General features: G+C 36.2%; 3 protein-coding genes and 1 non-coding gene across 8 annotated transcripts; 1 reads left to right on the top strand and 3 right to left on the bottom strand.

Annotated features, from left to right (window-relative positions):
- Window positions 1-5,016: 5,016 nt before the first annotated feature.
- On the bottom strand, window positions 5,017-5,037 carry 21ur-14764. The gene has a single exon (NR_070708.1).
- Window positions 5,038-12,608: 7,571 nt separating this feature from the next.
- sox-4 (Sex-determining region Y protein) lies at window positions 12,609-16,345 on the top strand (the record flags this gene model as incomplete). Of its 2 annotated transcripts, none has more annotated exons than NM_001392746.1 (4): window positions 12,609-12,673; window positions 15,196-15,528; window positions 15,580-15,711; window positions 15,786-16,345. In NM_001392746.1, the coding sequence occupies 3 exons, from the start codon at window positions 15,250-15,252 to the stop codon at window positions 16,047-16,049; spliced, it is 675 nt and encodes a 224-aa protein (NP_001379663.1). The 2 variants fall into 2 exon arrangements, with proteins under 2 accessions (NP_001379663.1, NP_001335567.1); NM_001348598.3 differs by having other exon boundaries at window positions 12,620-12,673; window positions 15,786-16,049.
- A 9-nt stretch (window positions 16,346-16,354) lies between these two features.
- C12D12.1 (IgGFc_binding domain-containing protein) lies at window positions 16,355-22,362 on the bottom strand. Of its 3 annotated transcripts, none has more exons than NM_076202.5 (13): window positions 20,218-20,450; window positions 20,050-20,165; window positions 19,850-20,000; window positions 18,955-19,061; window positions 18,756-18,911; window positions 18,618-18,702; window positions 18,392-18,495; window positions 18,223-18,344; window positions 17,803-18,179; window positions 17,646-17,746; window positions 17,518-17,599; window positions 16,987-17,349; window positions 16,355-16,915 (listed from the first exon to the last, which is right to left on the bottom strand). In NM_076202.5, the coding sequence occupies exons 1-13, from the start codon at window positions 20,357-20,359 to the stop codon at window positions 16,512-16,514; spliced, it is 2,310 nt and encodes a 769-aa protein (NP_508603.1). In that variant the 5' UTR covers window positions 20,360-20,450; the 3' UTR covers window positions 16,355-16,511. The 3 variants fall into 3 exon arrangements, with proteins under 3 accessions (NP_508603.1, NP_508602.1, NP_001123104.1); NM_076201.6 differs by lacking the exon at window positions 16,987-17,349 and adding an exon at window positions 22,329-22,362 and having other exon boundaries at window positions 16,362-16,915; window positions 20,218-20,337; NM_001129632.5 differs by having other exon boundaries at window positions 16,364-16,915; window positions 16,987-17,599.
- Window positions 22,363-22,449: 87 nt separating this feature from the next.
- Window positions 22,450-25,589, bottom strand: glt-1 (Excitatory amino acid transporter; the record flags this gene model as incomplete). Of its 2 annotated transcripts, NM_001029222.4 has the most annotated exons (9): window positions 22,450-22,801; window positions 22,850-22,977; window positions 23,025-23,159; window positions 23,255-23,449; window positions 23,495-23,855; window positions 23,904-24,201; window positions 24,253-24,432; window positions 24,884-24,991; window positions 25,493-25,589. In NM_001029222.4, the coding sequence occupies 9 exons, from the start codon at window positions 25,523-25,525 to the stop codon at window positions 22,728-22,730; spliced, it is 1,512 nt and encodes a 503-aa protein (NP_001024393.1). In that variant the 3' UTR covers window positions 22,450-22,727. The 2 variants fall into 2 exon arrangements, with proteins under 2 accessions (NP_001024393.1, NP_001024394.1); NM_001029223.7 differs by lacking the exon at window positions 25,493-25,589 and having other exon boundaries at window positions 22,451-22,801.
- Window positions 25,590-27,665: the final 2,076 nt, after the last annotated feature.

Here is a 27,665-nt window from a genome sequence, read left to right as displayed (position 1 = left end):
CATGCACAGTTATTTTTCATATTTTGCAAAGTCTATCAAGTTGAAGGACTCACCAAGATTCTACCAAAGCCATCAGTATCATTCATAACTTGAACGTGCTTGGGACAGATTTTTTTATGATTATGACCAGACGGGAAATGAGTTAATATGTACAAGTGAGCTAACATGATCGTAGGAGGAGTCTCTGGATTGCAGAATTTTTTTCAACTACGTGCTCTGAGAGTTTACTTTGATCATTTTTATATGTTTCAGAATGTAGATTCAGAACTCAACTTGTCACTACGTATTTTTTTTGACTTGAAAACACGAAAAATGACGATAGAAAAGCAAAATGAAATGAGGTTTCACATAAAAAGACTTGATCTGTGTTTTCGTTGGAGGTATTCTTTTGAAATACGAACGGCAATTTGTGGGATCTTTTTGAAATGCGCTGAAACCTTATGATTCTTTCTAATACTGAAAAACAAAAAATTAATCTCAATTAAAACTAATAAAAACAATTAAAAAAAACACAACAACACGGTGGTTAATTTGAAGGAAAAATGAAAGCCATGTGTCTAAGAAAGTGATGAGTTTTTGGAGATGGATAGATGATGAAGAAGAAGATGAAGCAGCAGCATAAATATATTGAGGCAACGGAGATTCAGATGAGGGGGAAAAACTGAAAAGAAACTAGGTGAATTCATATGTGATGTCATATGTTTTCGTGGGCATTTCAGTCATTTGACAATAACCATGCTTTGATGGTCACCTCGGCGGGCCAGCAATTCCTACTCGAATATTAAAAATGCGATGCCTACGGGCGAAATTCGGTGCGAAGTCCAAAGCAAATATCAGAAATCGCGAGCGACGAGTCTCATTTCACACTTCTTATTCGAAAAATAAAAGAGCAATAAAAAATAAAAGAGCAATTTTTCTTTCCATAATCAAGTTTAGTGCGGGGAGGACAGTTGGTATCTTTTCTCAAGTTCAAACAATATTATAAGTAGTTGAGTCGACTTGTAATCAGATTTTCTAATGGAATAAAATTTTGATTCGGGATAGCAGCAAGGCCTGAGATTTGAAGTAAACGCTTACCTGAAGATTTAATGATTCTAGGAACGATTCTGAAGCATTCATCGAGTAGGATAGTAAAGGAACAATACTATTCGCTAACATGATTCTTGAAGAATGATACAATTTATCCATCTCATACTTTATCTTTGCCCCCCCCCCCCCCCCCCCTTCCATCCGATGATAAACATCTGAGTGACAATAACATTTTTCTATTCATAACTTTTCGCTTGTAGCTGTAGCCCCCTGTCCTCCCACATATTTCAAGTTTCTTTTATTTTTGGGTGAGCGGTCTACACGAAACGTGCGTGTGTGGTAGTGCTTGCTCTTGAAACTTTAGAAATTCCGCCGTTTTATCCGCAACACCACATTGGACTTTTGAATAATTCACACAAAACGAGAGAGAGAGGGAGAAAAGCCCACTCGCTTTCAGATTTTCTTTACCGCACCTTTTTAAAAGTCAGCGTCTTGTCTGGAATTCGGAATTAGATGAGTCAGAAGCAACACTCGAAAGTTGTGGAAAGCTACGGGTTCTGCTTCACATTAGATACACTAAGATTGAAAAGATGAACATGGCAAATACAAAAGGACATCAAAGAACATTTTATTCTACGACTTTTAAAATTTCAAGAAGGAATCCAATCAGGATAGTTTAAAATGATGTAATATCATAATAAATTTTTTCAAAAAAATCTGGAGTATTTTTTATCTATTTTTATTCAAAACAAATCGGAAAAAAGCGTTTTCTTTCAGTTTTATATTTTAATTGTGTTTAAAATATTCATGTTTAAATATTGTAGGGGTTGAGTATGCGACAGTGCTTTAGTTTTCTAGAAATTGGCGCACACCTCTTTTTTACTCAAAATGAAAAAAAAAATGCAAAATTTTTTGGAATATTTTATTATGATATTCAGTTTTTTAACGCCATAGCAATTGTTTTTAGCGCTACTACATTTTAAATTCACATTTTTAGATCAAAACTTATATGCTCAAACTTGGGGTTTGACCTAAAGATAGTACTCCAAAAACATTGGAAAATTTACATTAAAATACGTACTAACATGATTCTAATTGAATTCGAAGCATTTTCTGAAATCGGAAATAGTATATATGTCTACCTTCAACCCTTGTATGTTTGACTAAATTTTAGCGGAATAGAGGAAAGAAAAGATTATATATGCATTCACTTATTTCCAAAACAAGCTACTCACGACAAATTTTTGGAACTCCTAAGAAACTTGAGTAAAAAAAGAGAAGAATACCCACAGTCTACAAATTAATTTTTTCAGTTCAAACACTTTACACATTAATGATTCAGGAAGTTGAGAAAATGATGACGCAGTTGATGTATGTACTAGAATGCATGAGACGGACTCACCTCGAACCATTCAGCGCTAACCATGATTTCAGTCATATTTGCTTGGGCTTATTGCTCTGGTTAGACAAATAGAATCGAATAATGGGACGGAGAATAAGAAGAGTAAGAAGAATAATACGAATATCTCCAGATCTTGATTTTTTGTAAATATTGTGACCACTGAATGAGAATCCGTGATGGGAAAATGGCGTTAATTGAGAAGCTTCTGAGCCGGGAGCGTCTGAGAGTGCGGTGAAAAATAAGAAGTGTTGTTTTCTTATCCAACGTTCGAACGGCAGTAGGTGGGACCCACTTGACAAAAGAAGAAGAGCCTCGTCAAACTGCACACGGCCTTCACAAATAAATGGAGAGGTGGAGAACTCGTTCTCGCTCCTTTTTTTGTGTCGGTGAATGATGGTCCGACTTTCAAATGATGTTTCGTTTTCGAGCTTCTCTTTGTGTCTCCGCCCTTGATTTTGCCGATTTCATCAGCAGCAGGGCGCCGGATGAAAATAAATTCAATTTCAATTCCGGCTAAGCAAGAAGGTGTCGTAGATTCCGATCAAACTAATCTAAAGCTCGCGGAGGCTCACGATGCTCGCTCACGATTTGCCAGAAAACAAAAGAAATTGATTCGAGTGTCTAGAGAATAAAGAGCAATCGAAGGACGTGTGTGTAAGTCAGGGATGTCCGAAGAAGTGAACCGACGCGTTAATAAATAGATGAATAACACGATGTTGTAGGACCCCCGCGCGCAAAGGGCTGCTGAGTTTTGGCCCTATTTGGTATGCAACCGACAGATGAGTCTTTTTTTTTGTTGTATCTATATGCATGAATTTTCTCGGCGGACACTGCTCGTGTGGAGACAGAGAGGAGATTAACGACACGGAGGCGTTGAGTATTTTAGAAATAATTAGTCCCACTAAATTATGGGCGACAAGTTTGTTGTGTAAAAGAAAAAAGGCAACATATGACTGAAGATTCAGGCATGAATATATTTTGAGAATGTCTGACGCTTAATGATCTTTGTAAAACAAAAGTACTGTGAGCATACATCGCGGGGATTCGAAAAAAAAACATCCTAAAATTACATAAAAATAGATGCCTGCAATTTTCGTGTTTTCATAATCTAGAATAACATGAATTTCTGAAAAAAAAAAGCGAGCTTAGGCACATTTTTCTTGCAAAACCACTTAATATTCATTATTTGCACATCATAATGAAGCTCCTCTTTAAAATCCCGTCCAAAACCGATATTAAAAAATGATCTTATCAACCTGTATTAATAATCCAAAGTGAAAATTAGTATTGCCTAATTAAGGGGTTTTCTACGAGCATGTGTAGTTTGAAAAATTACTAGGAATAATTAAGAATTACGGAGAACATCTAACTTTTTTAAATCCTCACAGTATAAATTGACAACATACTTGGGGAACTTGTGAGCATATCGTACAAATTTCAAACATTTTTTACGACAGTTATAAAATGACAAACAATTACTAATAAAAAAGAATACTTGAAAATTTACAAAAAAAAATGCAGCTAGAAAACAAATGTTTTTTAAAGAGTTTCATTAATTTTCTTATCAAAATTGCAAAAAACAAAACACTATCCGATTAATTTGATTTCCCGCGGTACCGCAAACAATCTTTTTGCTCTCATTTTTTACTGTAAACCGATTTCGCCTTTTTATTTTTTATAACTTTTTCATTTAAGATACTCTTCCTTTTTAAAATTCCTTATTAAAACATTTTTGAAATTTGCTTCCTAGAATCATTAATTTTTCCGTGAATTTTATATTTCTGACTTTATGTATAATTTATGTTTTCCTAGAAGGTTTTCAGATTTTCGAGGCTTTCCTCAAGTTCCTGATTGCCAATTGTCTTTTTCAGAAAACAAAAAAAGGGTGACGTAAGTGTGGCTGTTAGAGGAAACTATTTTATTAATGGTTCACGAGAGCAATTTGCAATTTTTTATTGGAAAATGTATTTGTCATATGAGTTTTTTAGGCTCTACAATGTTATTAGTAAATGTATTTGATAATGTGCACAAAAAACTCCAATAAGTTCAAAAACACGCCAATTTTTGGAAATCGCTGGTTTACTCAAACATGTGAGCCACTGTGAGCAATAGAAAAAAGATTACCGTTTACAAAAAAATGATAAAAGTTTAAAAATCGGAAAATGAAGTGGAAACAATAAAAATGAAAACATGAAATTTTCAAAGCTCTATCAAAAATTTATAATAGTTTTTAGTCCCTGATGGTCAGAATTTAACTTTTAGGTTTTTAGGTAAGATTTTGAAAGCAAGTGAGGTTTATAGAAAGTTGGCATGAATAGTATGTAGTCTAACATGACCGAATATCATAATATATCTTTTTATAAATTCAAAGATTCTTATCATTGTTGCATGTTGGTACCCGAATAATGTTTAGGTACTAATATTGAAAAAAACATATTTAAAATATTAAGAATCGTAGAAAAAAACTTTCGGTGGGCTTTCAAATTATGATACTTAGATTTCAACATTTAATAACTTCAAAAAAAAAATGTTTAAAAAAATTAAAAAGTTTTACTTTGTAATTCGATCATTTCAGCTGCATATAAGTGTTTTCAAACAATTTCCCAATAGTAAACTAAAAAATTAAAACAAATATGGAGATTTTAAAACAGATCAAGTCTAACACGAAATGTAACTGAGCCCTCAGGTGTCTTAAACATACAATAAAGCTTCAAAAATAAGAGCACAGTAAAGTTTTTCAAAGTCTTAAGTGTACCTGTAGTTACTCTGTATTATATTTTGACCGAATTTTGATAAGAAATCTAGTTTTAAAATAAATTGAATAATATTTTCAAACTCCGTTACAATATTGAAAAAAAATCAATGTGAATGTCCTATAGACTAACAATTTAGTGAATTTTGTGAAGGAGCCTTGTTTATAGAAAATCTGCCCAACTGGGTAATTTTCCTGTTTTTCTTTTATTTTTACCTTGACAGTAATTACATTTTGTTCAGACGTATCATTGCGACTAGGTTCTGAAACCAGTTTTAAGCTTGCGTTCCAAAAATTTCAGATTTGGATTGAAAACCTCGAAAATAGAACTCATTCTCTCGAAAAAAAAACAGTGAAAGTGGAAAACCGAAATAAAAACAAATTTCCAATGACCAAACCATCGTGCAAAATTGGATGCACAAAATTGCCAAACAGCCACAAAAAAAAGATGGATGAAAAAAGACGGAGAAGAAACCGGCGCAAAACAGATCACCTGCTAAATCAAAAATATTCAATTTTCCGCGTCGACGACACCCCGAAAAGATGCAATTTCTGATAGTAACGACAATGATATCATTCAATTTATGTGCGCGGTGTCGAAATGGAGCATCTTCTTCATGACGAGAAATGCTCAAAGATTGTGTTGAGGGAAAAAGGGAACACTAGTTATTAATTTTTTTGTTGTTAATTTAAATAATGGCATTGAAAAAAAAGTATATTTTCCAATCTCTGGAAAATGTTGGACAAACCTCTAATCAACATTCACTAAGAAGGATCAACTGGAAAAATTTCTTTACAGCTTAAGGCTCAAGAGAAATTTCGAACACTTTTTTCAACGATTTATTACATCAACGATTTATTGGAGTTGATCCCATCTGATGGTCATGTTTATGCCTTCGCCGATGATATCAAGCTACTTGGTGACAATGTCAGCGCTATTCAAAAATCAATCAATGTCGTGACGGATTGGTGCGCAAAATGGAAATTGAACCTTGCTGAAAACAAAACTAATGTTATTCACTTTGGAAAGCGGAATCCAAAAAATGAATATTATGCAAACGGAATGAAAATCACCAAAAAGGACTCAGTGAAAGACCTTGGAATCTTCGTCGACGACAAGCTGAACTTCCAGAAGCACATAAACATCATTTCGAACTTAGCCCTTCTCAAATGCCGGCAGTTACTTCGATCCTTCCGCTCAAAAAATGCCAGCCTTTACTTCAAATTGTACAATATCTATGTGCAGCCAATATTAAATTACGGATGTGAAATCTACAACCCGATCTCTAAAAATCTGATTAAACAACTGGAGTCTCCACTGAAGTTTTTCTCGAGAAGAGTCTTCCAACGCTGCAATCTATCATACTCATCATATGAAAACCGTCTAGCTCAGCTGAACCAAAAGTCAGTTCAACACCTGCGGATTCTTCAAATATTGAGGACCTATCACAACATCCTGTCTGGTGAATACCACTTTCCAAATGCCGCATCAACTGTGAGGAAGGCTCGCTCGCCCAGATATCCGTACATGATGTGCCCTTGTGGATCAATCAACGAAAGCTTCCTACTAGTCAATCTTCACCTATGGAACCGTATGGCCAAGTAACTTCCGGAGACATTGAGCCGTCAAATGTTTGCTTCACGATTAAATTCTATCCCGTTTAATTATTTTTCCCACCCAACTTGATCCCCTAACTACTTCTGGTTTACAGGATCATTCAAATTATTCAAGTTTGTTTCTCCCGGTGATTATTCTACACTTTTCTGTTTTGTTACGTCGTTTTGAATAAATATATATATTTTTTGAAAGGTAGTGGGCACGAAATGCATACAACAGACTAAAAATTGCATTCGGGTGAAAGGGAACACTTGCTTTTGATTTTTTGAATATATTAGAAGCTCAAATTAGAAATTTTCAGTAACTGTCCAACAAATTGAAAAATGTTTTATTTTTAATTTGGAAAAATATATGTTTTTGCCACTTTTTTGAAATCGTCTATTATAATTATGTTTCAAGTGATAATTTGCAGACTTTATAGGAATTCAAATTTGCAACAGTGTTTTAACTTTTCCAAAAAGTGAGAAAACTAAGTAATTGCCACTTTTCGACTGTAAATAAAAAAATTTTCAAATAGTGTTTGAAAGGTGTTTTGTGATATTTGGTCAGTTTGACATCAAGTGCAGTTTTTCAGCAACTTTTCCTTGATTAAATTTCACCTATTGTTGATAAAAAAAATTAAAAAATTCGACGTTCTCTTGGAATTTTCGATTAAAAATTGCAAAAATAAAATATCTAAAATTAACAAATTTTTCAAAAAAGTACAAATCGGTTAACGTTAGAATACTATTTACACATTTAGAGAGGCAGTAATAAAAAAATAAATAGCGAAAATAGTTTCGAACACTTTTTTCAATAAAAAAGAAAAAAAGAATGACAACATTTTTGGAAAAGGTACTAGAAACGAAATTTACAAAAAAAGGCAAAAAAATTGCATTTGGATGTGTCTTCGCGAAAAGTAAAAAAGAAGCGCAACGGATATTTGATTTTTCTCAAATAATACCATGAAAATTCGTTTTAGGCGTAGACTCAAGAGTAAGGAAAACTCGAGTTGTGAGTAATAGTGACCTCTCTAAACTTTGGACTTTCTAGATCTACACACCGGATTAGTATTAAACTTCTCCATTAAACGATTATCATTTTTCAAACATCAAGGTAGAATTGTCATCTCTGATAATCAACTTGAGTAAAAGTGTAAAACTGAAACGACAAGCTTTTTTCTAATGATCGTGGATTACTCGAGTACATGGAAAGTACGGGTGCAAAGTTTTAAAGAATGCAAATTGCTTTGGCACGTATTTTAGACATAGCACAAAAACAATATTGAGAAAAAAGATGTAGGCACACAATTTCAGCACACTGAAGTACAAAATGCATTGTGCAAAATTGTTCAAAATCCAGAAAATGTTGTATTTTCAAACTGATACCAAGCAGTAGCTTCTATATTTGAATGCTTGGGGTTTTGAAACAAAAAGTGGATAGGAAGACTTGTTCAGCAAACCATAACTTCAATAAATTGACAAGCACCAAAGAATTTCCAATTTGAATTCTTGTCAAAATATTTGTTGAAATGGAACAAAATATATGGTCATTGAACCTAATGAAATTCTTATTTCATGTGCCGATTTCAGGATCTGCCAATTTTCAGCTATATTTTTTCCACCTTATCATATGAATTGAAAATTAGTCTTGAAGACTTTTTTAGTTTTTCACTTTTTTGAAAGCTTGTAGTAACTGGTTATTAGGCGCTTTTTTTATTCGGTAATTTTTGTGTACTCCAAAATAACTTTAAAATAATACGAAAAAGAAATGGGTTTTAGTAACTGCCTCACTAGCCGTATTCCACCAATGTTCTGAAAAATATGTCTTTGAATTTACTTTCTCGAGGGAAATTCACCCTAAGGAATTCTCACTGGGGCATATTTGCAACAAATTTTGCAAAGAGACAACATGACGTAATGATCTGGATGCTGCCAAAAAGAAATATCGATTTTTTTTAAATTATCGCAATTGTCTCAGCACGAGCTCATTGCTTCCCCCATCGTCGCTCTCGATGAGATTTTCCAAGTGCCCGCGAAATCGAGATTTGAATTTTTCTCGGGAAGGCGAACTCAACAGTAAAAATCTAGGTCACCAGCCTTGTGTTTCTTTGCGTCTCTCTCATTCGCACGCTCTTTCCAATTTGCTCTCTTTCTCTACGCATTCCACTTTCCACGTCTTCCCCACTCTTTAAGATTACATTAGGGCGAGGCTGCGATCGCCCATGCGGGAAAATAATTTGACGGGGGAAGCGATGAGCCCGTGTCTCAGGGTGAACCGCTTGTGAGCATTCTTTGTTTTTTTTAAAACCATTTTTTGCTCGGTATTATAAACTCTCGTTTTACATATATCTGTTTTTTTCTATGTTTTTTGGTGAAACAATATCATACAAAATCAGTAACTACAGATTTTTCAGTGTTGCTTGTTTACACGCTCCAATTGAAAGTTGAGTATTTCGTGAAAAATGTATTCTGGGCAATACATACAATCCCCTTCTTCTTGCCTACACTGTTCCCTTCTCGCTTTCCAGTTGCCGGTAGGTTGCGTTCTGTTTTATCGAAGCAAAAAAGGTCATTTTTGAATAAATGTAAGATAGCGTTTTAATTCAGAAAGAGCTGACTGAAAAAATTTATAAAGATCAGACTTTGTTTTATGTGTTTATTCTAGCACTTTTTGTTCCCAGCTCAGCTAGATGGATGCATTTTAAAATTTTATTTTACACAATTTATCTTCTGTGATCTATGCAAAAATGTTATAAAAATTTAATAGAACCTACAATTTTGCAGCCATCCTAGTTTGTGTCGGATCTTTGTTCAATTTGTACTTTGGAATGATGAAAGCGTGCGTATGGGTCGAGCCGTAAGAAATTGTCTTAATTCACTATCAAGAATAATATTTTTTATTTACAGAAAAGTGGAAATGCCGAAAATCAAAAACCAGCGGCACCGTTCAAATTCCAAATCTAAAAATCGAAAAGCACCCAAATGTGGTAATTCCTAACCAAAAATCTCATGTTACATAGATGGTTATCTCCCAACAAGCAAGCTACCGCCACCGTTAGTCGATTTTTTTTTTCGAAAAAATATTGTTCAAACGCTAATTTTTCAGATGGACCTTTAAGTTTGCTTTAATAATTGTCTGTGCGGCCATAATCGGAGGAAGTTTATTGTTCATTGCAGAGCTCGTCAAGTCAAACATCAAATATGCTTACTGGAAATTGATGTTTCACATGTAAAACAAAAGAGCATAAACACAAAAACACTGTGATAATTTCAGCCTTGTATTGATTGTCGGATTACTATGTGAAAAACCGTTGAAAACAGCTATCATTACAAACGACCGATTTCTGTATTACGTTGTGAAAGAACGTATTTTGTGGAACCGCTCAGCAAGCAAAGCTTCAATGCTGGGAGTGTGAGTTGTAGTTTTTTTTAAAGCTATACTACGATGATAGTTTCTCATGATGATAATGTAATATTGAATTTTCATGTAGTACAAGTTTTCAAAATAAAGTACAGTGCTGGTCATAGACGAGCAAACGTTTTTTTTTATAAATTATAAATGTTTTACTAAAACATTCATAACTCAAAAACTAACCGTTATTTTCAAAAACAGTAAACTATCAAACTGTTGGCCATAATGTTGTTCACATTTTTAGTGACTACTGTTTCACGAACACTGCAATTAAAAAGTTACGGCGGCAGACATCTGACCAGGAAAACGTTGCTTCCACAAAAACCGCCAGTGGTTAGATTTGAATAGTTTAGACTGTTTTTTAATCAAACTTTATGAAAAAAAAGAGTCAAACATTTTGGAATATAGTTTCATTTGGCCAATATTTTGATAATGTACAGTTTTCTGAAAGAACGTTTAGTTTTGAGTTGTGATTGTTTTGTACGACACATAATTTATAAAACTGCTTGTGCATTCATTACAAGGGAAGTTGAAGGAGCTAAATTTTTTGTATTGATCACCAGTTTCAATCTTTACCGAACATTTGCTAGTACCACTTTTCAACTTCCCTTGTTAAAGGCCAGCAATGATCTGTTTTTCTATTTCCCAATCTATCTTTGATATTTCTATATTTTAAGAAAACATTCATAAAGCTACAAGCATTTTTGTTAACATTTTTTAGCGTTGCATATATTGGTGTTCGTGCGTTCTCCGACATTTTCAAAAGCTTGCTCAATATGCTGCTCTTCGTATCGTCTGCTACGTACCTGCTGATCGCTGTCTGATTACAGATTTAACGTGGTGCAATGGCTAAACTTATTTTTCTATATAACTTCATTTGTGGAATCTCCAACTTTCCTGATCTTGACGGCTGCGTCCGAATTTTCCGATTTCTCTAGAAGACCTAGGTGTCTCATCTGTATTCACCCTAACAAAACTGACTTTTTCTCGCTCACCTTCCACAAATGGAAAGATTTTAATTATCTTTATTTTTGTCTCCGCCTTTACCGGTAATTATCTTTTTATTTCTCCCTCCGGTTATTCACATTCATATTGTAATTCATTTTTCACTCTCCTAGGTATATCTCGTGGGGGATTGGCCTAAGCCTCATTTGTACCATCATTTCCAAACCTCTCCATGAATAAATTGTATATATAGAACGTGTACACAAATTTATCGTTCTGGCACTGCTTACAATTCTCACATGTTCCCACTACTCAAATCAACTCGATACAATCTCAGTTTGATTTTTGTTTCAACATTGTTATTTGTACAGAGAAACTTCTATTTTGAAACAGGTTAAATTTGATTACAGACTTTGCTCTTTAATGTAAACAGTCAACTCAACAAAAAAAACAATGCGTTCTGCATGATTCATCATTCTTCCTGTTGTTTCTACCACTATGTCACATTTATTAATAATTTTTTTGACAGTCTGAATGTTAGGCCCGTGCTTTTTAACAAAAGAGTCAAACTTTGTTAGGTTTTCTCATGTTCAATCTCGCATAACGGTGACAGATTTCAAGTGAAACATGAAAAAAGTTAATTTATGTACATTTTGATTAGAAATTTGTTATCCTGTTATCCAATATAAATTGGCTGCCAACTAGGTCATGATCAGAGTTTATAATGAAAAAATAGTTGCCAATTGTTAAATTCGACATTTCTTCTCACCAAAAGGTAAAACATAATTGAATACTATAAAACCTTGTTTCCGCTCACTGACTAATTTCCATTTCCTCTAGCAGTGTTCAATTTTCTTTGTTCAAATATGAATCGTTCCTCCTTATTTCTTCTTCTTCGTCTCATTTTTTATTTCAATCTACCGTCATTTGTCCCAACTTTCCGGTACTTGTGATGTGTCATTGTACCGGTCTAGTGTTTGGATAAGAATAGCAAAGTGTAGACGTGCAAAACAGCAAAATTATTTGTTTTAAGAATTCGAAAAAGTAGACATACAGCTGATTTCGTTAATCTTGTTGAGTTCTGAACTTTCGAAAGCTTTCAAGTCCATTTCTAGATGTTTTCTTTTAAATCCCTAAAATCCTTGCACAAATAATCCGGCGGACCGACCAGACGACCTTTTCATTTTCAGTTAGCACTACTTCCAAAAATTTTAATACGTTTTGCAGTTCCAACACAACGTAACATGAAATTTTGGACGCCCACGCTATTCAAAAACTTAGTTAGAAAGAAAACAAGAATGCATAGAGTTTATAAATAACATGTTTACAGAAAAGGGTAATTTCGTTTCTTTTATTTTTGAAAACTTCTCGATTCATCAAACACAACTGAATCGCATTGCTTCTGTCATTTTGTTCTTATTATATTGTTTGCCTTTCGAACAAACCTGTAATTTTTCGTTTACTGTTTGGTTTTGCAGGTATGCTTTCACACCCATATGCATCTGCTTTCAATTTGTACTCCCAAGCAAGAAAAGTGGGTTGTTTTTTTGAACTTTTTGAGTTTGTGAGTTTTATTTCAAAATATGGGTTGTATCATTGATCTGAATCGCAGAATTATTTATTTAATGTTATTGTGAAAAGAATGCATGTTAGATTATTTTTAGCAAGATGAAACTTGAACAAAATTGTTTTGAAAAGTCATTACGTCATTCTTCTGAAATAATGATCGTTCTTTTTTCAAAATAAAATACAAACGTGTTTCGATGTTCCACATAGATGAGAAATGCAGTTTACACGTTCGTAAAAATGACACCAGCATTAAAACAACATTTTTAAAATTTTGGTGTCAATTTAGCAAAATTCGCGATTTACAAAGCACATTGATGGTCATACATATTGTAAAAACGGCAGAGCGCCTATGTAAAAAATTCTCAAAACTTTTGCGTCGACCTAGTCAAATTTTGTCACCGTGCATGTCACTGATGCCCCATGATGCCATCATATTATTTTATTTAGATAATCTAAGAAATAGTATCCCTGTTTCGGGAACGTACGTTTTTCTTCTGGTCGTGGCCGTTCAAAAACGCGTGCTCCCTTTCAGAACTACAATTAAACCAGTGCTCTGATTGTCTTCGACTTTTTTCTCCAGATTTTGATGTGAAATTTTTGTTTCACTTGTGTTTCCATTTATAGTTAAGAAAAAATGTCCTCGGACAACTCGGACTTGAGCAGGATTGCAAGTTACGGGTTACGGTAGCTTACAAAAGTAAAGGAATTTGTATGGAACCTTTACCCCAAAATTGCAGATCAAAATTGATAAGAACGTTTTTACATTCGCCTGACCCATTTTCTTCTAATCTTGAGATTTTGCACAAATTATTCTAATGATTCCAAGAATATACGCAAAAGTGCACATTTCGATTCTGCTCAAATGCGCTTTACCACCAACCCCCCACCACCAAACCCTGATAAAGCATGTAAAGCTTTTGCTAGTTATCAAATGAACACAACGCTTTGTTCTACACCCTTTTGTCTAGTAGACAACAGAAACTGAAGCCTTATGCTCATAATTGTCTTTTTCATGCTCGGCCTGTTGTACGGCTTCTGCAGTTATGATCTTTCCGTACTAAAGTTTATGTACAATTTGTTTGTATTAGAATAGGGGGCGATCTTTATTGGAACGAAATCCGTTTAGGATCTCGGCTTTAAGACAATAACACCTTCAAACTAATAAGAGATTTTTTTGGGATTTCGAAAACTGATCTTTTCGATTAGAAATTAATCCAGTTTTTTGCAAGAATTCAACAACGAAACCTACTGTTGTTGATTATATGTTCTTTGGTTTTTTAGCTAAAAGACTTAAAAATTTGATCTGAAAATGAATCCATAATTTTGCAAACTAATGTATACTAGTTAGTCAAGTCACATTTCTAGAAATTGGTAGTTCATTACTGTTCTATTGTATTTTGTATTCAGGCTTTGTGAAAAGAAGAAATGTTAAATTCATTGTGCAATTAAGCCTGAGCCAGGCACGAGGTTTTGTTACTTCACCACCTCTCCTTCTTTATCTTGGATTCCGAGAGCTTGTAAATAGCTTCATTTACACATTATACCTTTATTCACCGACTGATAAAGAGGCAGATCAAGATTAACAAAAGATGTTGTAATCGTACGCTTTGTGAGCATCGCCAAAGAGGCTTTTGCATGAATATCGGCCATTATGTTATTGTATGCACCTCTTCAATCAGGTGCCCCAACAACCGAAAAGCGGTTATATAATCCGACGAATACAATGGCCATGAATTGAGAGCACACCACTTCTTCGTTTTCTTTCTTTTTCCCCCACCACCGGCGCGCTTTCTTCATTGGTGCCTCTCTTTTCTTCACCCACATATAAGACGGCGACTCTCAGGTCTCCACCCCCACCTCTCCATTCTCTTGATCTCGCATTTCGACAAATCCAGTCCGAAGTCCATTTCATCTGCAGCGCGACGTCGTCCTTTCAAGCGACAACAAGAGTCTAAGTGTAATGCGAGGGTTTTTTTTGTATCCCACGCGGCACATCTAAAATGTTTGGAGTCTTGGTTGATTATGCCTTTCTCGTTCATATAACCTGCTATCTACCTGTTGAAAACCCTCAAAAAAAAATGTTGAAATAGGCGTGATATCGTGAACTTTCATAAACAAAAACTCTGCACAAGCACACACACACACATACACACATACATTGATATGACACAGTTTGCTAATCATTCATTTCAGAACAACTTTTTTCCCTCACATTCATGTTCAATAGTTATCATCATTTTCCATGAAATTTCCTTTACTTTTTCCTTGGCTTTGTATCACCCCAATCTTTCTCTCTCTCTCTCTCTCTCGTTTCTTCTCATCAGTGAAAAACATATTTTCTATCTGTGTGAACAATGAGAGCCGGTGGCTTGTCGCGAGATTCATTTATTCTTCTTGTTCACCTGCTTATTGCCCGCCACACAAAAAGCCGGATGAATAGAACAAGCAGAATAAATTGGTACACGTTTTGAGAATGTAATATTTCAGACAACGCCAATTGCTGCCGCCTCGTCAGTGAGTTGTCCAATTGTGAGCCCAAACATGGATGCTACACAAAAGCTTCTCGCCATCATGGCTACGGTTAAATCGTTTGAGCAAGTCAACGATTCAGATGGTTTGAGCTCACCAAGCTCTCCGGAGTCTCCGACCGAATCTCCAAACGTGATTTCATCTGTTCAAGCATCGACAATTGCTGACATAATCGGACATTATGTGAATGGAAACTCTATCAAAGATGTTGTGAATTCTTCACAAAAATCGGCTTCACAGCCCCGCACTGCACGCGAACCACGCATAAAAAGACCAATGAATGCTTTTATGGTAATAAACGTTCAAACATGGAAAATAAGGAAATCAAATGATTATATTAAGGTGTGGTCGCAACAACGTCGCCAACAAATTGCAGCAACAGGACAGAAATTTCACAACTCTGACATTTCAAAGATGCTTGGAGCTGAGTGGCGAAAAATGGAGGAGCACGAGAAAGTTCCTTTTGTTGAGCGCGTGAGTTTGACGGCGATATCAGTTGAAATTTTCTATATTCCGCGAAATAATTGTAAATAATTGTACATTTGCAGGCAAAGCAACTCCGCGAAGAGCATTTCAATGCCCATCCAGACTACGTGTACAGACCAAGAAGAAGAAAGCGTGTCGAGAAGAGCGCTGGTAGTGTGGACAGCAACAGTGCGGATGAGATAACTAAACCTGTAAACGTTTATAATAGCAGCACATACACCAATGTATTCAGTCAATTGTTTTTCAAGTTGCTTTGTGATACCCATAATAAGAATCAAGAATCCCAAGGCTTCAAGATTACAAATAATGACCAAGTAATAATGTGATTTCATTTATTATCTTCTCGTTTCAATTCCAGTCACACTTGTTACAATAACTTATTTTCTTGTCTGCATATGTCATTCTAAAAACGAATCATAATCTATTATTGAATGCACATCATCATCACTCTTTTAAACGGTAACCAATACACAACAAAATACTGTATTCATCATTTCTTATAATGCAAAACAACAAACTTTATTCTATCCTCCAATGTATTTAATGATCTCACTTTCTTTTCTCTGTGTTACATTATTATATCGTCAAATAATAAAATTCTGGAACAAAGTGACTGGTGAATCACATACAGTTACAGATAAGAAATAATCGTTTTTATTATTTTCAATTCATTTCGAAGCGGTTGAAAATGGTCACGGAATAATGTTTTCTACTCAAGAAGTTTTTTTTATTTCAAAACTTTATGATAAAACAAATGAAAGAGAAAAGTAATAATTAAATAAATGAGGTTAGAAGAGGGCAAAGAACATGGTAAGCACAACAGGAAGAGCCACAGAAACCGCGGAAGAGAATTGAGTGGTTGTTGGGATGGTTGTTGTCGGCGTGGTAGCAGGTTGAGTAGCTGGTTGAGATGCAGGTTGAGTTACAGGCCGAGTTGTTGGTGTTATTGTGGACGGTGTAGTGACCACCGGAGTTGTCGGGGTGGTTTGAGTCGTCGTGGTTGTAGTTGTCGTCGTGGTCGTGGTGCTAGTAGTAGTTGTTGGCGTAGTTGTTGTGACTGGAGGCACTGTAGGTGCGGTTGTTGGGCTTGTTGGGTTCACTGGAGCAGTTGGTGCAGTTGTTGAACTAGTTGGGTTCACTGGCGCAGTCGTTGGAGTTGTTAGATTTGCAGGAGCCGTTGGTGAAGTTCCGACTGAAAATAAATACAATACTATAAATTTGTAAGAGCGCAGAAATTCATTGAAAATTTAAATATAATCTTACCGGTACTTGGTGGTGATGTAGGCAATTTAGTCGGCGAAGTTGGGGCTAAGGTAGGACTAGTTGTTACTACGGGGGCCTTAGAGGTAGTTGTAGCTGCTACAGTTACAGTAGTTGGAGGCGTGGTAGGTACTGTTGCGCTACTTGGGACTACAGTTGTTGTAACGGGGACTGTTGGAGTTGTGAGTGTTGTTAAAAGAGAAGTCGTTGTAACTGGTGGCTGAGAAGTAGGTGTTGTCACTGGAGGTGCAGTTTGAGTAGTAGAAGACGGAACGGTCGGCTTTGTTACTGGAGCAGTCGTTTGAGTAGTGGGTGAGCCGGTGGTTGTTGGAACTGGTACCGTCGTCGTTCCAGTCGAGGGAGTCACTGAATTAGTAGTTACTACAGGCTTAGTTGTGGTGGGTTGCGATGCAGTGGTGTGAGTTGGGGTGGTGGTAGGACTAGCTGAGGTCTGTGGGGCCATGGTGGGGGTTGATGTGACTATTGATCCAGTGATAGTAGATAGATGTGGTGATATGGTATTGGTTTGCTTACTTGTGCCAACAGTTGTTGGGGTGGCGGTGGTAGGATTTGCAGGTGGTGTGTTTGTAGTAGTTGGAACTGGAGTAGGTGTAGTCTGAAATTTGAATTGATTTTCAATTAAAAAAAGATTACACGCTAACCGGCACTGTAACGGTGGTTGGAGGCGACATTGTGGAAACAGTAGTGACAGGATAAAATGTTGGTCCAGGAGTTGTCGGAGGGGCCAGGACAACGGTTGGCTCTGAAAAAACATTGAAAATTATAATTTAAAGTATATTGTATATTTTCTAATATTACTGTTTGCTCCTCCTTCGTATCCATATGAGTACAATTTATTCTTTCCGTAGACAAAGAATGCGTACGATCCTTGTTGCTTCAAGCTGATTTGATGATATCCTGGATTGGCGATTGTATTCACAAAGATGTAGTATGAAATATCATCGACCTTTTGAACAACTTTGGTATCCGTGATTTGAATTTTCACTCCGTCAATTGTAATGGATGAACATGATAGAACAGTGCAATAAATTTCAATAGTGTCATTGGCGTTTCTGGTGAAAAATGGTGTGTTCAAATTGTGGAATTGAGTCATCGATGGCGACGTTGCTGCGAATGCTCCACGAGAGTTGAACTTTGTTCCGTCGTAGTAACGAGCAATGTGAATATTTGATCCTCTAGAATACTTTACTTATGGATTCAAAGATGAATAGGTCTTACCCATTGTGGAAAGCAACTGCCAATTGATTGGCATTAGTTGTTTTGATCGACCATAATGGTGATTCCATTTGAGGTTTGATGGTGATCGTGTAAGAAACTCCATCATTCAATGTTCGTGTGATCTAAAAAAAATTACAATTTTTATAAATGCTATTTTCAAATCTCTAACGTTTTGTCCAACGGAGCATGTTCCTGGAATATCTGTGAAGAATTGGCTGGTAGTTGGAAGATAACTGACATGATCATCGTCGTAGTAATCATATGTGTAGCAATCTTAATTAGTCACATTACATTCAATATCTTGATATTTCATTCATAGTGAATCGCTATTCAATTCAGACCAAGATTAACCAGGTTACTGGGAACAAAAAGATTTGAGATCGTGTCTGGCTTACCACTGCTTGGTGGGGGATGAGGCATATAAGCCACATGATCACATGAATTCGCATCGGCTCCAGCACATGTGACACCGGCAACTACCTGAAAGACATTGATGTTGGTGTATCAAACAATAAAATAACCAATCGACTTACAAGAACATTTTTATCAGACATGACATGATATGTTCTGGGGCGAGCATCGGGGGTGCGTGCTCCGATGTACGCAGCCGGTGCATTTCCAAAAGTCGCATTGAACGTGTAGACGGATGCAGCATTTCCAATTTCGAAAACGGAAACTTTTGTAACACCCTGAAAAACACGTTGAAAATGAGAATTCAGTGATGCACGTTACCGGGGTTGTTGGCAACACATAAATTTGCTCGTATTGTTGATCGGTAGAAAGAACTGCTGGTGGCAGCGAGAACGTCAAACTTGTAGAACCCCAAGTGAGTGGAAGAACTGAAAAATATTTGTTTCCAGTAAAAATCTTAGACAAATTATAATAATCGTTTTTCAAAACAATATTTCAGAAAAACAATGAATCCAACGTTATTGCAAAGTGAATATTCATGAACATGCTTTTAACGTACGTTCTTCTAAAAAATTGGCATTTCATGTGCTAATAGTACCTATATTGAAAAACAATTCAAAATTTTTTTGATATTTCCATTTTGTAGGGCATGTTTTGAATAGTGGATTTTTGAAAAAAAAAGTTGATAGAATTGAAAACGAGATATAAGCGAAAAGTTGACATTTCATGTGCCTGCACTGAAAAAAAACTGTTTAACTTCAGAAAAATTTTTACAGGGTGCATCACAATGGTTCGGCAATTGCAAGCTAGGCAATTTTAGCATATTCTAAAGTTGCCGATATCCGAAAGTGTAGAGATAATAGATGTTATTAGATTTTAGAGCGACGAAATGCATTTTATGACAGAATGTGCACTTTCCAAGATTAAAACGTCTCAAACTAGGTATTTTCAGTTAAACAATAAAAACATATGGAATACTAAAATAGAGAATTATGCCAAGGTTAAACATTAAAGTTTTTGAAATATACATAGTTAAGTTTGAAAGTTGCCGAATTTTTTCGATAACGGGATTTTTCTTCTGAAATTGCCGAAGTTGTCGCTTATCGAAATTTAAAAATAAATCTGCAACTACCGGCTACTTTTCGCTGTTCTAGAAATTCAATTTAATTTAATGTTCAAGTTATATAAATTGTAAGGAGAGCGTTTTTTTACAAACCCATGTAAGTGTCTCCTTGACCAGTAACATTATCGTAGTTATTAGCCAACACTGTTACTGGGCAGGTTGAAAACCCAGTGAGCGTCAAAAAGACATCATCCTGCAAGTTTTCGTTGGCATAGTTCCATCCGTACCATGAGAGCACGGGCACCTGAAAATAGAAATTTTAATCCTATCATGGTGGAGCAGAGAAACGACACCTCAACTGCAGAGTTTGCAGAAACGGTTACGGTGATATTCTCTGGTGAGGTGGCTTTGCGATAATCGGGCCTGTAGGTCAGTGTGAATTTGCAGTCTTGTGCATTCTGATTCAGAACTGAAAACATGGTTGCGGTTTGATTTTTGAATTACTCGAGAATAAAAGGTACCTGTTGCTGAAAGAATTTGATTTGTGATATTTGGATTTGCATTTCTCACAAATGCAAACACGAAGTCGGTTCCTTCACTATCGACGGCGCTGGCTGTGGAGCAGAACGCCAGTAGTAGGGCTATAAGAACGGTGTGATCCATATGGCGGGCGACGGGAAAAGTGGAGCACGGTAAGGCCAATCAGGGGAAAAACCTTTTCACACTGATTCTCTCCGTATTTCTGACTCATATCTATTGCAGCGTTTGAGTTTCCTATTACCACGCAACGGTTACACCCTATTATAATCACGGTGCACTGTTGGAAACGGTGACATGCCGATGGCATTATCAGTAGTTTAAATCGATTAGCGAATTTCGAAGAGGGGGATGGTTTGATAATATGATTGTTCACCTTGACGTGGGAACAGTTAAGTTTCAAGTTCAGGGCTTATTTTGCCGCGAAAGTTGAATTGGCTTTTGCAATTTTTGCAAGTTTATAAGTCAGAAACGCTACTTTCATTCAAAGGGGGAATAGAGTTTGTGGGTATTTTGCTTTAAAAAAAGAATAATTGGCCCACAACAATCGAATTTCATGAGAAACATTTTAAGCCGATATGCATCCCATTATAATCATTTCTGACAATTTTCGGATGGATATTTTAGATTATATCAAAATTTTAGATTATATCTAAATTTGGCTCTTTTTTCTCAAAAACTTTGACCTGCCATGAAACATTTTTAAAAATATTTTTGAGAAGTTTCTTCATGAAACTCGGTCGCTTTGGTTTTCTGTTAGGGCTTCTATGCAGGCGCCGAAACACCTGCCGCTGTATAGTGCGGCACAAAACCCGAAAAGTGTCGGCCGCGGCGAAAAATCCATCATTTCCAAATTTGGCGTCAGGCCCTGAATCCAGGGGTCAGGCCCGAAAACCGAGAAACTCTACTCCCTCCTTTTCGTAGTTTTTATGGTTCTAATATGAAACGTTTAATAAAGAAGAAACTAATAAATATGTCAATTAAGTGAACACTCGATGCTAAACGTTAAAAATTCGCAATTCGCTTTTCGAGATCCTTATTACTTTTTTCATTTCCATGTATCGTACGTATATTGGAGCCGCTAAATTTCTGTTGAAACAAAATGCCCACAAGACAGTCTATTTTTCAGAGCTTTAGCATGTCTGGTAGGATGTCCAGACGCAAATTTCATCACTCTACAACTAATTACTGTGAAATATTACACCATTCTTGAAAGTGTTGAATTTTCCACGTTTTAGCTGATAAAACAAGTTATTGCATTGTAATGGGTTATTCGATTTTTTTCTCTTCATTTGTTTGATAACATAGTCTGACGTGTATGTGCCATTCTCTCAAAGACATCTCTTGCCAAGTAATAAAAAAGTAGTCGAATGGACATAAAAACGAAGAATAACACCGATTTTAAGTCACGGTTCCCACACCGCTCAAACATTTGCCTCATAGATCAAATACAAACATTTTGAAATGTTTTCAGAGTGTGATGTTTAAGAATTTTACACATTTTAATGTTGGCACCAAAAAATGTTGCCTTGGATTTACACATGGATGTTCAACAATACACTTACGAGAAGTTTTTAAGTGCTACTTCATGTTTGGAAATAAAAGATTTGGAAGCAAAGTTTTGCAAATTGGTAAAGTTTTCTGCACTGACTGTATGCAAATTTACCGCCTCAAGAACTTTTAATACACGCAAAAATGTACTTTTAATGAGAGCAAACTTTGAAAATAGTTCTTAAACTTAATTTTTACTTTTATTATGAAATATGATTGTATAGACCAAGGAATGTAAAATTTTATATAGTGATATATTAGGATGTCTATGGGTATGCACCCGAGATTCAATCAAATTAAAACTAGTTCAAAAGTTTCCAACATATTCCTGGCATTCATATTTGGCAAGAAAGATAGCGACTACTTCAACTATTCAAGTCAACTTTAAAGTTACTATTTATTAGCAAAAAATCAAGAAACTAAAGTGTGAACTTAGAAGGTAAAAATGAATTATTTCAATTCTCTGAAATGCTGACTTAAATTATGTATTCAGACATTATCTGACCTCACTCCACGTTTCAATTTTAAAGAGAAAAATACTTACCTACCAGCCAGTGTGAACACATTACAAGGCAAATGATAAGAAGGTGCGGACAAGCTTTTATGGCTAACCAAACCTTACGATTTTTACTCTCCATCATGCACTTTGTACGCTATTTGGTTTTAAAATGCAACACTTTATTATGCATAACACTGAGTTGACATTGGACTAAATTGGAATAGATATCCTAATTATAGTCGAAGCTCATCGGGTGGTGAAGTGGTTCTAAAAGCGAATCATCGGGAGGGTGTCAAGCAAATTTCAATCGGGAAGATGAAGCGTCGGGTGATGAAACCGAGAAAGTTATTTTGAGAAGTTAAGGGTATAAAACAAAGCAAATTTGAAAGTTGAGAAAATTTAGAAATCATAATTCGGTGTGATTAAAATCTGGGGCAATGATTATCAATGAGTGTGCTTCTCGTCATCCGTTGGTAGGCTATTATACACCGCCAATTGTCTCTTCTCATCGTTCATGGCTGAAAAATAATTCAGTAAAACATGTAGTCACATTCAGAAAACAAAACCGATTGAGTGAGATCTGGTAGTCGCGGCAAGACGGTCATGTGCATCAAGATCGGCTTTAGAGTAGTGGTAGACAATTCCGGCGCCCATGGCATCTCCGAGCACATTGATGGAAGTTCTGATTCTGTCACTGAAAAATACTAGGTCATAGAAAGTTTTTTTTTCCAAAATCCATACAGAAGCCAATCGACGGCAACGATAAGGGAAACATCCTTGACTGGAAGTCCGACAGCAGTAAGAACTAAGAGCATAGTGACAAGTCCGGCAGATGGTACCGAAGCAGCTCCGATTGAGGCCAAGGTGGCGGTCAAACTGAAATGTATTTCAAAAGTTTTTTGTAATGTTCCATTGAACCAGTTTTTTCTACAACTACCCAATTATAAAATCCCGCATAGACTGTCACTTACCTGACAGTGACGACCTGTCCGAAAGAAAGGTGAACTCCGTTAATTTGGGCAATGAAAATAGCAGCCACAGCTTCGTACAATGCAGTTCCATCCATGTTGATGGTAGCTCCGACAGGAAGGACAAAACGTGTGACACGACGGTCCACACCCAAATTCTCTTCGAGGCAGTTGAAAGTGATTGGTAGGGTGGCAGAGCTTAAAATCATTATACAAAGTTGAAAATAATGATTGATAATTTACCTGGAAGCAGTTCCGAGGGCCGTAATCCAGGCTTGGAAGAGTCCTCTCATGAACACATATGGGTTCTTCTTGGTAGTAACGAAGAAGATGAGTGGAAGAGAAATCAATGAGTGAATAGCAAGTCCTGAGAGAACGGTTACCATGTACATAGCCAACATGCGAGCGGTGTCTGCCAAATCGTGAATCTCGAGAATCTTTCCCATGATCAAGCAAAAGATTCCGAAAGGTGAGTACCACATGACCGTCATAACGAGCTTCATAATCACTTTATCCATAATGACAAAGAATTGAACCATGACGTGAGCTTCCTGACCGAGTTGGGACAAACTGATTCCAATAGCGATGCAGAACACAATAACTCCTGAAACAAATTATAGTTTTTTCGGAATTTTTCAGAGAAATTTCTAACCAAGAACATTCATTCCCGAGGTGTATTCAACTGAAGCTTTTACATAATCGAGGCTTCCATTATTCAAAGCAGCCAGCGTTGCAGAATCATTATTTTTGACAACCTTCGGGCGGACTTTGATGTACTTGGTTTGAACTTGTTGGAAAGTAGCTTGAACAACATTTTCTGGGAACATATTTCTGAGGAGATCAAGAAGAGTATCGACAGTGCTGACAGTTTTGCCTTCTGTACCAGTTCCAATTTCCTTTTTGATAGTGGGATCTCCCGGATGGATTACCAACACCAAGAATATACCAGTCTGGAATTCATTTGTTCATCCAGCACCTATTTTCAGAGGTATTCAACTTACAACAACAGCCACGGCAGTAGTGAACATGTAGTAAGTGACGGCAAGAGATCCAAGTTTTCCCGATTGACGAGCGTCCAATTGGGCGAGACCAGAAATGAGAGAACTCATGATAAGTGGGAGAATCATCATTTTCAGCATGTGCATAAGAAGTTCTCCGGGGAAACTAATGTACATAATGTTCTGAAATTGTCAATTTTAGATTATACCGTCGTTTGTTCAACTTCCGGCTTCTATGGGAGGCAGGCGTGGTTTCACGGTCTGATGCCTGCCTGACGCATGCCTAAAACCTCCCGGCATATAGTTCAATAAGTCTATTTTTCTCAGTGCCCGACACATTTAGGGCTTTGCGCCGCGGCGTGAGGCCACCGGGCAGGTATGCCAGCCTTGAAAGTCCTAGTTTGACTACAAAAAACCTTTAATTTTTCTTGATTAATTTATATCTATTCCGGTCGATCGATGGAATTTACCTATAGAACCCTACCTGTCGGTTACAGTAATCCAGTCTCTACCGAGACTGCGCACTTTATTAAAGGATTTCCCAAAGTTTCTAAAGCTTACGCCAAAAATACAACGTAATAAGGCTAATTTTAGAAACAATTATAGATTCTCAAAAAACTTAAATAAAGCCAACCTGAGGAGAAAGCTGAAGCCCGCGGAGCAGGAAACCACATAGTGCTCCAAGAACGACGGACGAAACCGTCAGCACCAGAAGTAGGTTTTTCCTTATCCAGGATACCATCTGAAAAATGAACTAGTTAAATATTCAAAGGTAGACGCAACAAAATAACAACGGAGAAACTGGGGGTCTTTTTTTTCTGAAAAACGAAATTCCAGACATGCAAAACAAATGAAGTAACACAATGCATAAATAAGAATATGTAATATTCATATTCACATCTTTTGGTAGGTCAATCGTTGAAAAAAGTAACGAAAAAAAGAAAGAAAGAGATGTGTTGTGCTATGTTGTTTCTCTCGAAAAATTCCTCATTAGAGTTGTGCGGTTGTAGACTCAAGATGTTTCTTTTTGCCACATGAAACAACGTATTTTCCAATTTTTTTTCTTGGAGGGCCCCCGTTGCGCCCAATGGAAACAATGAGGATTGTGTCAGATCTGCATGCAAGAATGAGAATGAACATGTAACACAATAAATGAATAGGGGGGAGGAAACTGAAACGATGAATGAACTAATGAATTGATGAAAACACAAGATGCGGCAGTCTTCGGCCGCTTTTTTCTCACAATTTCTTTGTTAATCCGTGTATCTGGCGGCATGTTTTGTGACTGTAGGTTTTGAAGGTTTTGAAAATCTCAATATGACACACGCACACACAAATTACTGCAATATCTTCAGACATCGATGATAAGAGGGACAGAGATGAAGCGATTTGAGAAGAAAAGGGATACCCCAGAAAAAGAGAAGAAACAACACAAACTGAGAAGATAAGGTTTTTTCTCATTTTGTGATCACAGGTATTAAATCTGATTCATAGGAATTTTTGGGAGGAACATTTTAACTCGTTTGCGAAGATAGACGATTTTGTTTATTTATTGCGCACTACCTATAGTTCAAAGGATGCATTTCAAATTGGATTGAAATAGGGCGGTCTTCTAGTATTTTACCCCTTCCCTCCCCCTCCCTTGTCGTCTATCTAAAGTACTGTCAATCGCGCATGAAAAAAAATAATTTGACGACCTTTTCAAAAACGTAAATTTCCGATTCGTGACAGTTAATTTTGCAACACTTTTTTTTTGAATGAGAAGATAATAATAGGCTTTGTTAGGTAATGCGCCGAAATACAGAATGTGACATAAAGTTGAGGTGACACTTTTTTTGTTGGTAACGCTAGACTAGAATCTGAAAAATACTTGGCAGACGCGGAAACTGAATTTAATATCAATTTTGAAACACTACTTACTTTTTATGTGATTTCAGAAAAGTCATTGCTTTTTGTAACTTTGGTGTACTTGATTGGAAAATATGGCTGAGAAAAATATTTGAGAGAAACTGAGAAAACGGGAGGAAACAATGAAAAGATAATTGCTGTTTCTATATATTCGGTCATGGACTTCAATTTTCTTAGGTTTTTGATAGCTTGACTCAATTTTATGCATAGTTTGGAAATATTATGACTAGGCACTACTAACTTAATTTTTATATCAATGTAGTGAAGCTTTTCTAGTCTAGAAAAAACTTTTGTTAACTTTGACAAAAATATTTTTCTGTACTTTTCGAAACTTGATTGAAAACAAAAAATTTCAAAACTTGTGTTGATTATCTGGAAGTTACTTTTCACCATTTTGCTTCTCACTTCCTCTTGCCATTTAACCGCCTAACACCTTAACACCTGGAACAACTGAAATACCACACTTGATAGCACCTGAGAAAAATGCTATAAATCATAAAACAAAAGTCGAAGATTCGAACAAACACGATTTATCAAACTATGTGATGTTCGGCAATTGGAAAAGAGATAGAAGCTAAGGTGAGACCAATTGCTAGGGGGAATGGGTTCCTGTTGTCAAACACACAGCTCGGTGACAAGTGATGAAGTGAGTTGGCGCCCCCCCCCCCCCTACCGAACGACAATATCTCATAATTTGAAGAACTATGACAAGCAGCTGTCATTGAACGGATAAATTGCAAAAAAATTCGGAATCTTCCTGCTACTCCCCTTGAGGCGAAATTAAACTCAAGGCGGTTCACCGAGGAACCTATGTAGGATGCTTGTAGAGAAGCATAAATTAAAGTTCAGACAAACGATTAAAACAATACTTGGAGAGCCCTTGTTTCAATTTCATTTAAAGGTCGACCTCACGTGGGCTTTTATCACATGACATCCCGCCTACAATGAAAAGAACATTTAGAAAAAAAAAACGAAAAAAAAATGAAATAGGGAAGTACAATAACAAAATGGTAAAAATGCTCAATCTTATTTTCAGACAATACATTTTCCTTATTCTTATCAGTTCGAAAAAATATTTGTCTATCACACCAGAGTCAACTGATTTTGCTGATTTTATGGTTCTTTTCAATTAATGAAGAAAATATGAAAAAAAAACTGACAAGAGTAGAAAAGTGGAAAAGCCATTTGTCTACTCCCACTTCCTTAATGTCTTGATTTTTCGAAAAATGAAATATAAACAAAATGAACATTGTTTGGATAGGAAATTGAAAATGAAGTCAACACTTTTGTTCTAGACATTGCCACGAGAGAGGGGGTGTCATTTACTGTTTGAGATATGGATACCGTCAAGTGTGCGACAAGGTAAGCTGTTAAGCAAATAAATATGGAAAAATGTATGTTGGATCAATCTCGGAAGTTGAATGATAAAATATGAAGGAATAGTTGTTCTTCTAGGGAGACAAGTGAGAGAGCGGAATAGAAGTGAATAATGACATCTCAAATGGGTG

Source organism: Caenorhabditis elegans, chromosome X (assembly GCF_000002985.6).
Source record: "Caenorhabditis elegans chromosome X".
Lineage (NCBI taxonomy): Eukaryota > Metazoa > Nematoda > Chromadorea > Rhabditida > Rhabditidae > Caenorhabditis > Caenorhabditis elegans.
The sequence above is the reverse complement of the archived record's forward strand: the minus strand, read 5'-3'. Positions and strand labels throughout refer to the sequence as shown.

Bases quoted from the DNA above. Each gene is read 5' to 3' on its own strand.
- C12D12.1 (NM_001129632.5), bottom strand. From the start codon at position 20,359: ATGGATCACACCGTTCTTATAGCCCTACTACTGGCGTTCTGCTCCACA. The intron at 20,001-20,049 runs GTGTCGTTTCTC...TTCTATTTTCAG, and splicing joins CTGCAAACTCTGCAGTTGAG to GTGCCCGTGCTCTCATGGTA. The intron at 19,062-19,849 runs GTTTGTAAAAAA...AATATTTTTCAG, and splicing joins TCAAGGAGACACTTACATGG to TTCTTCCACTCACTTGGGGT.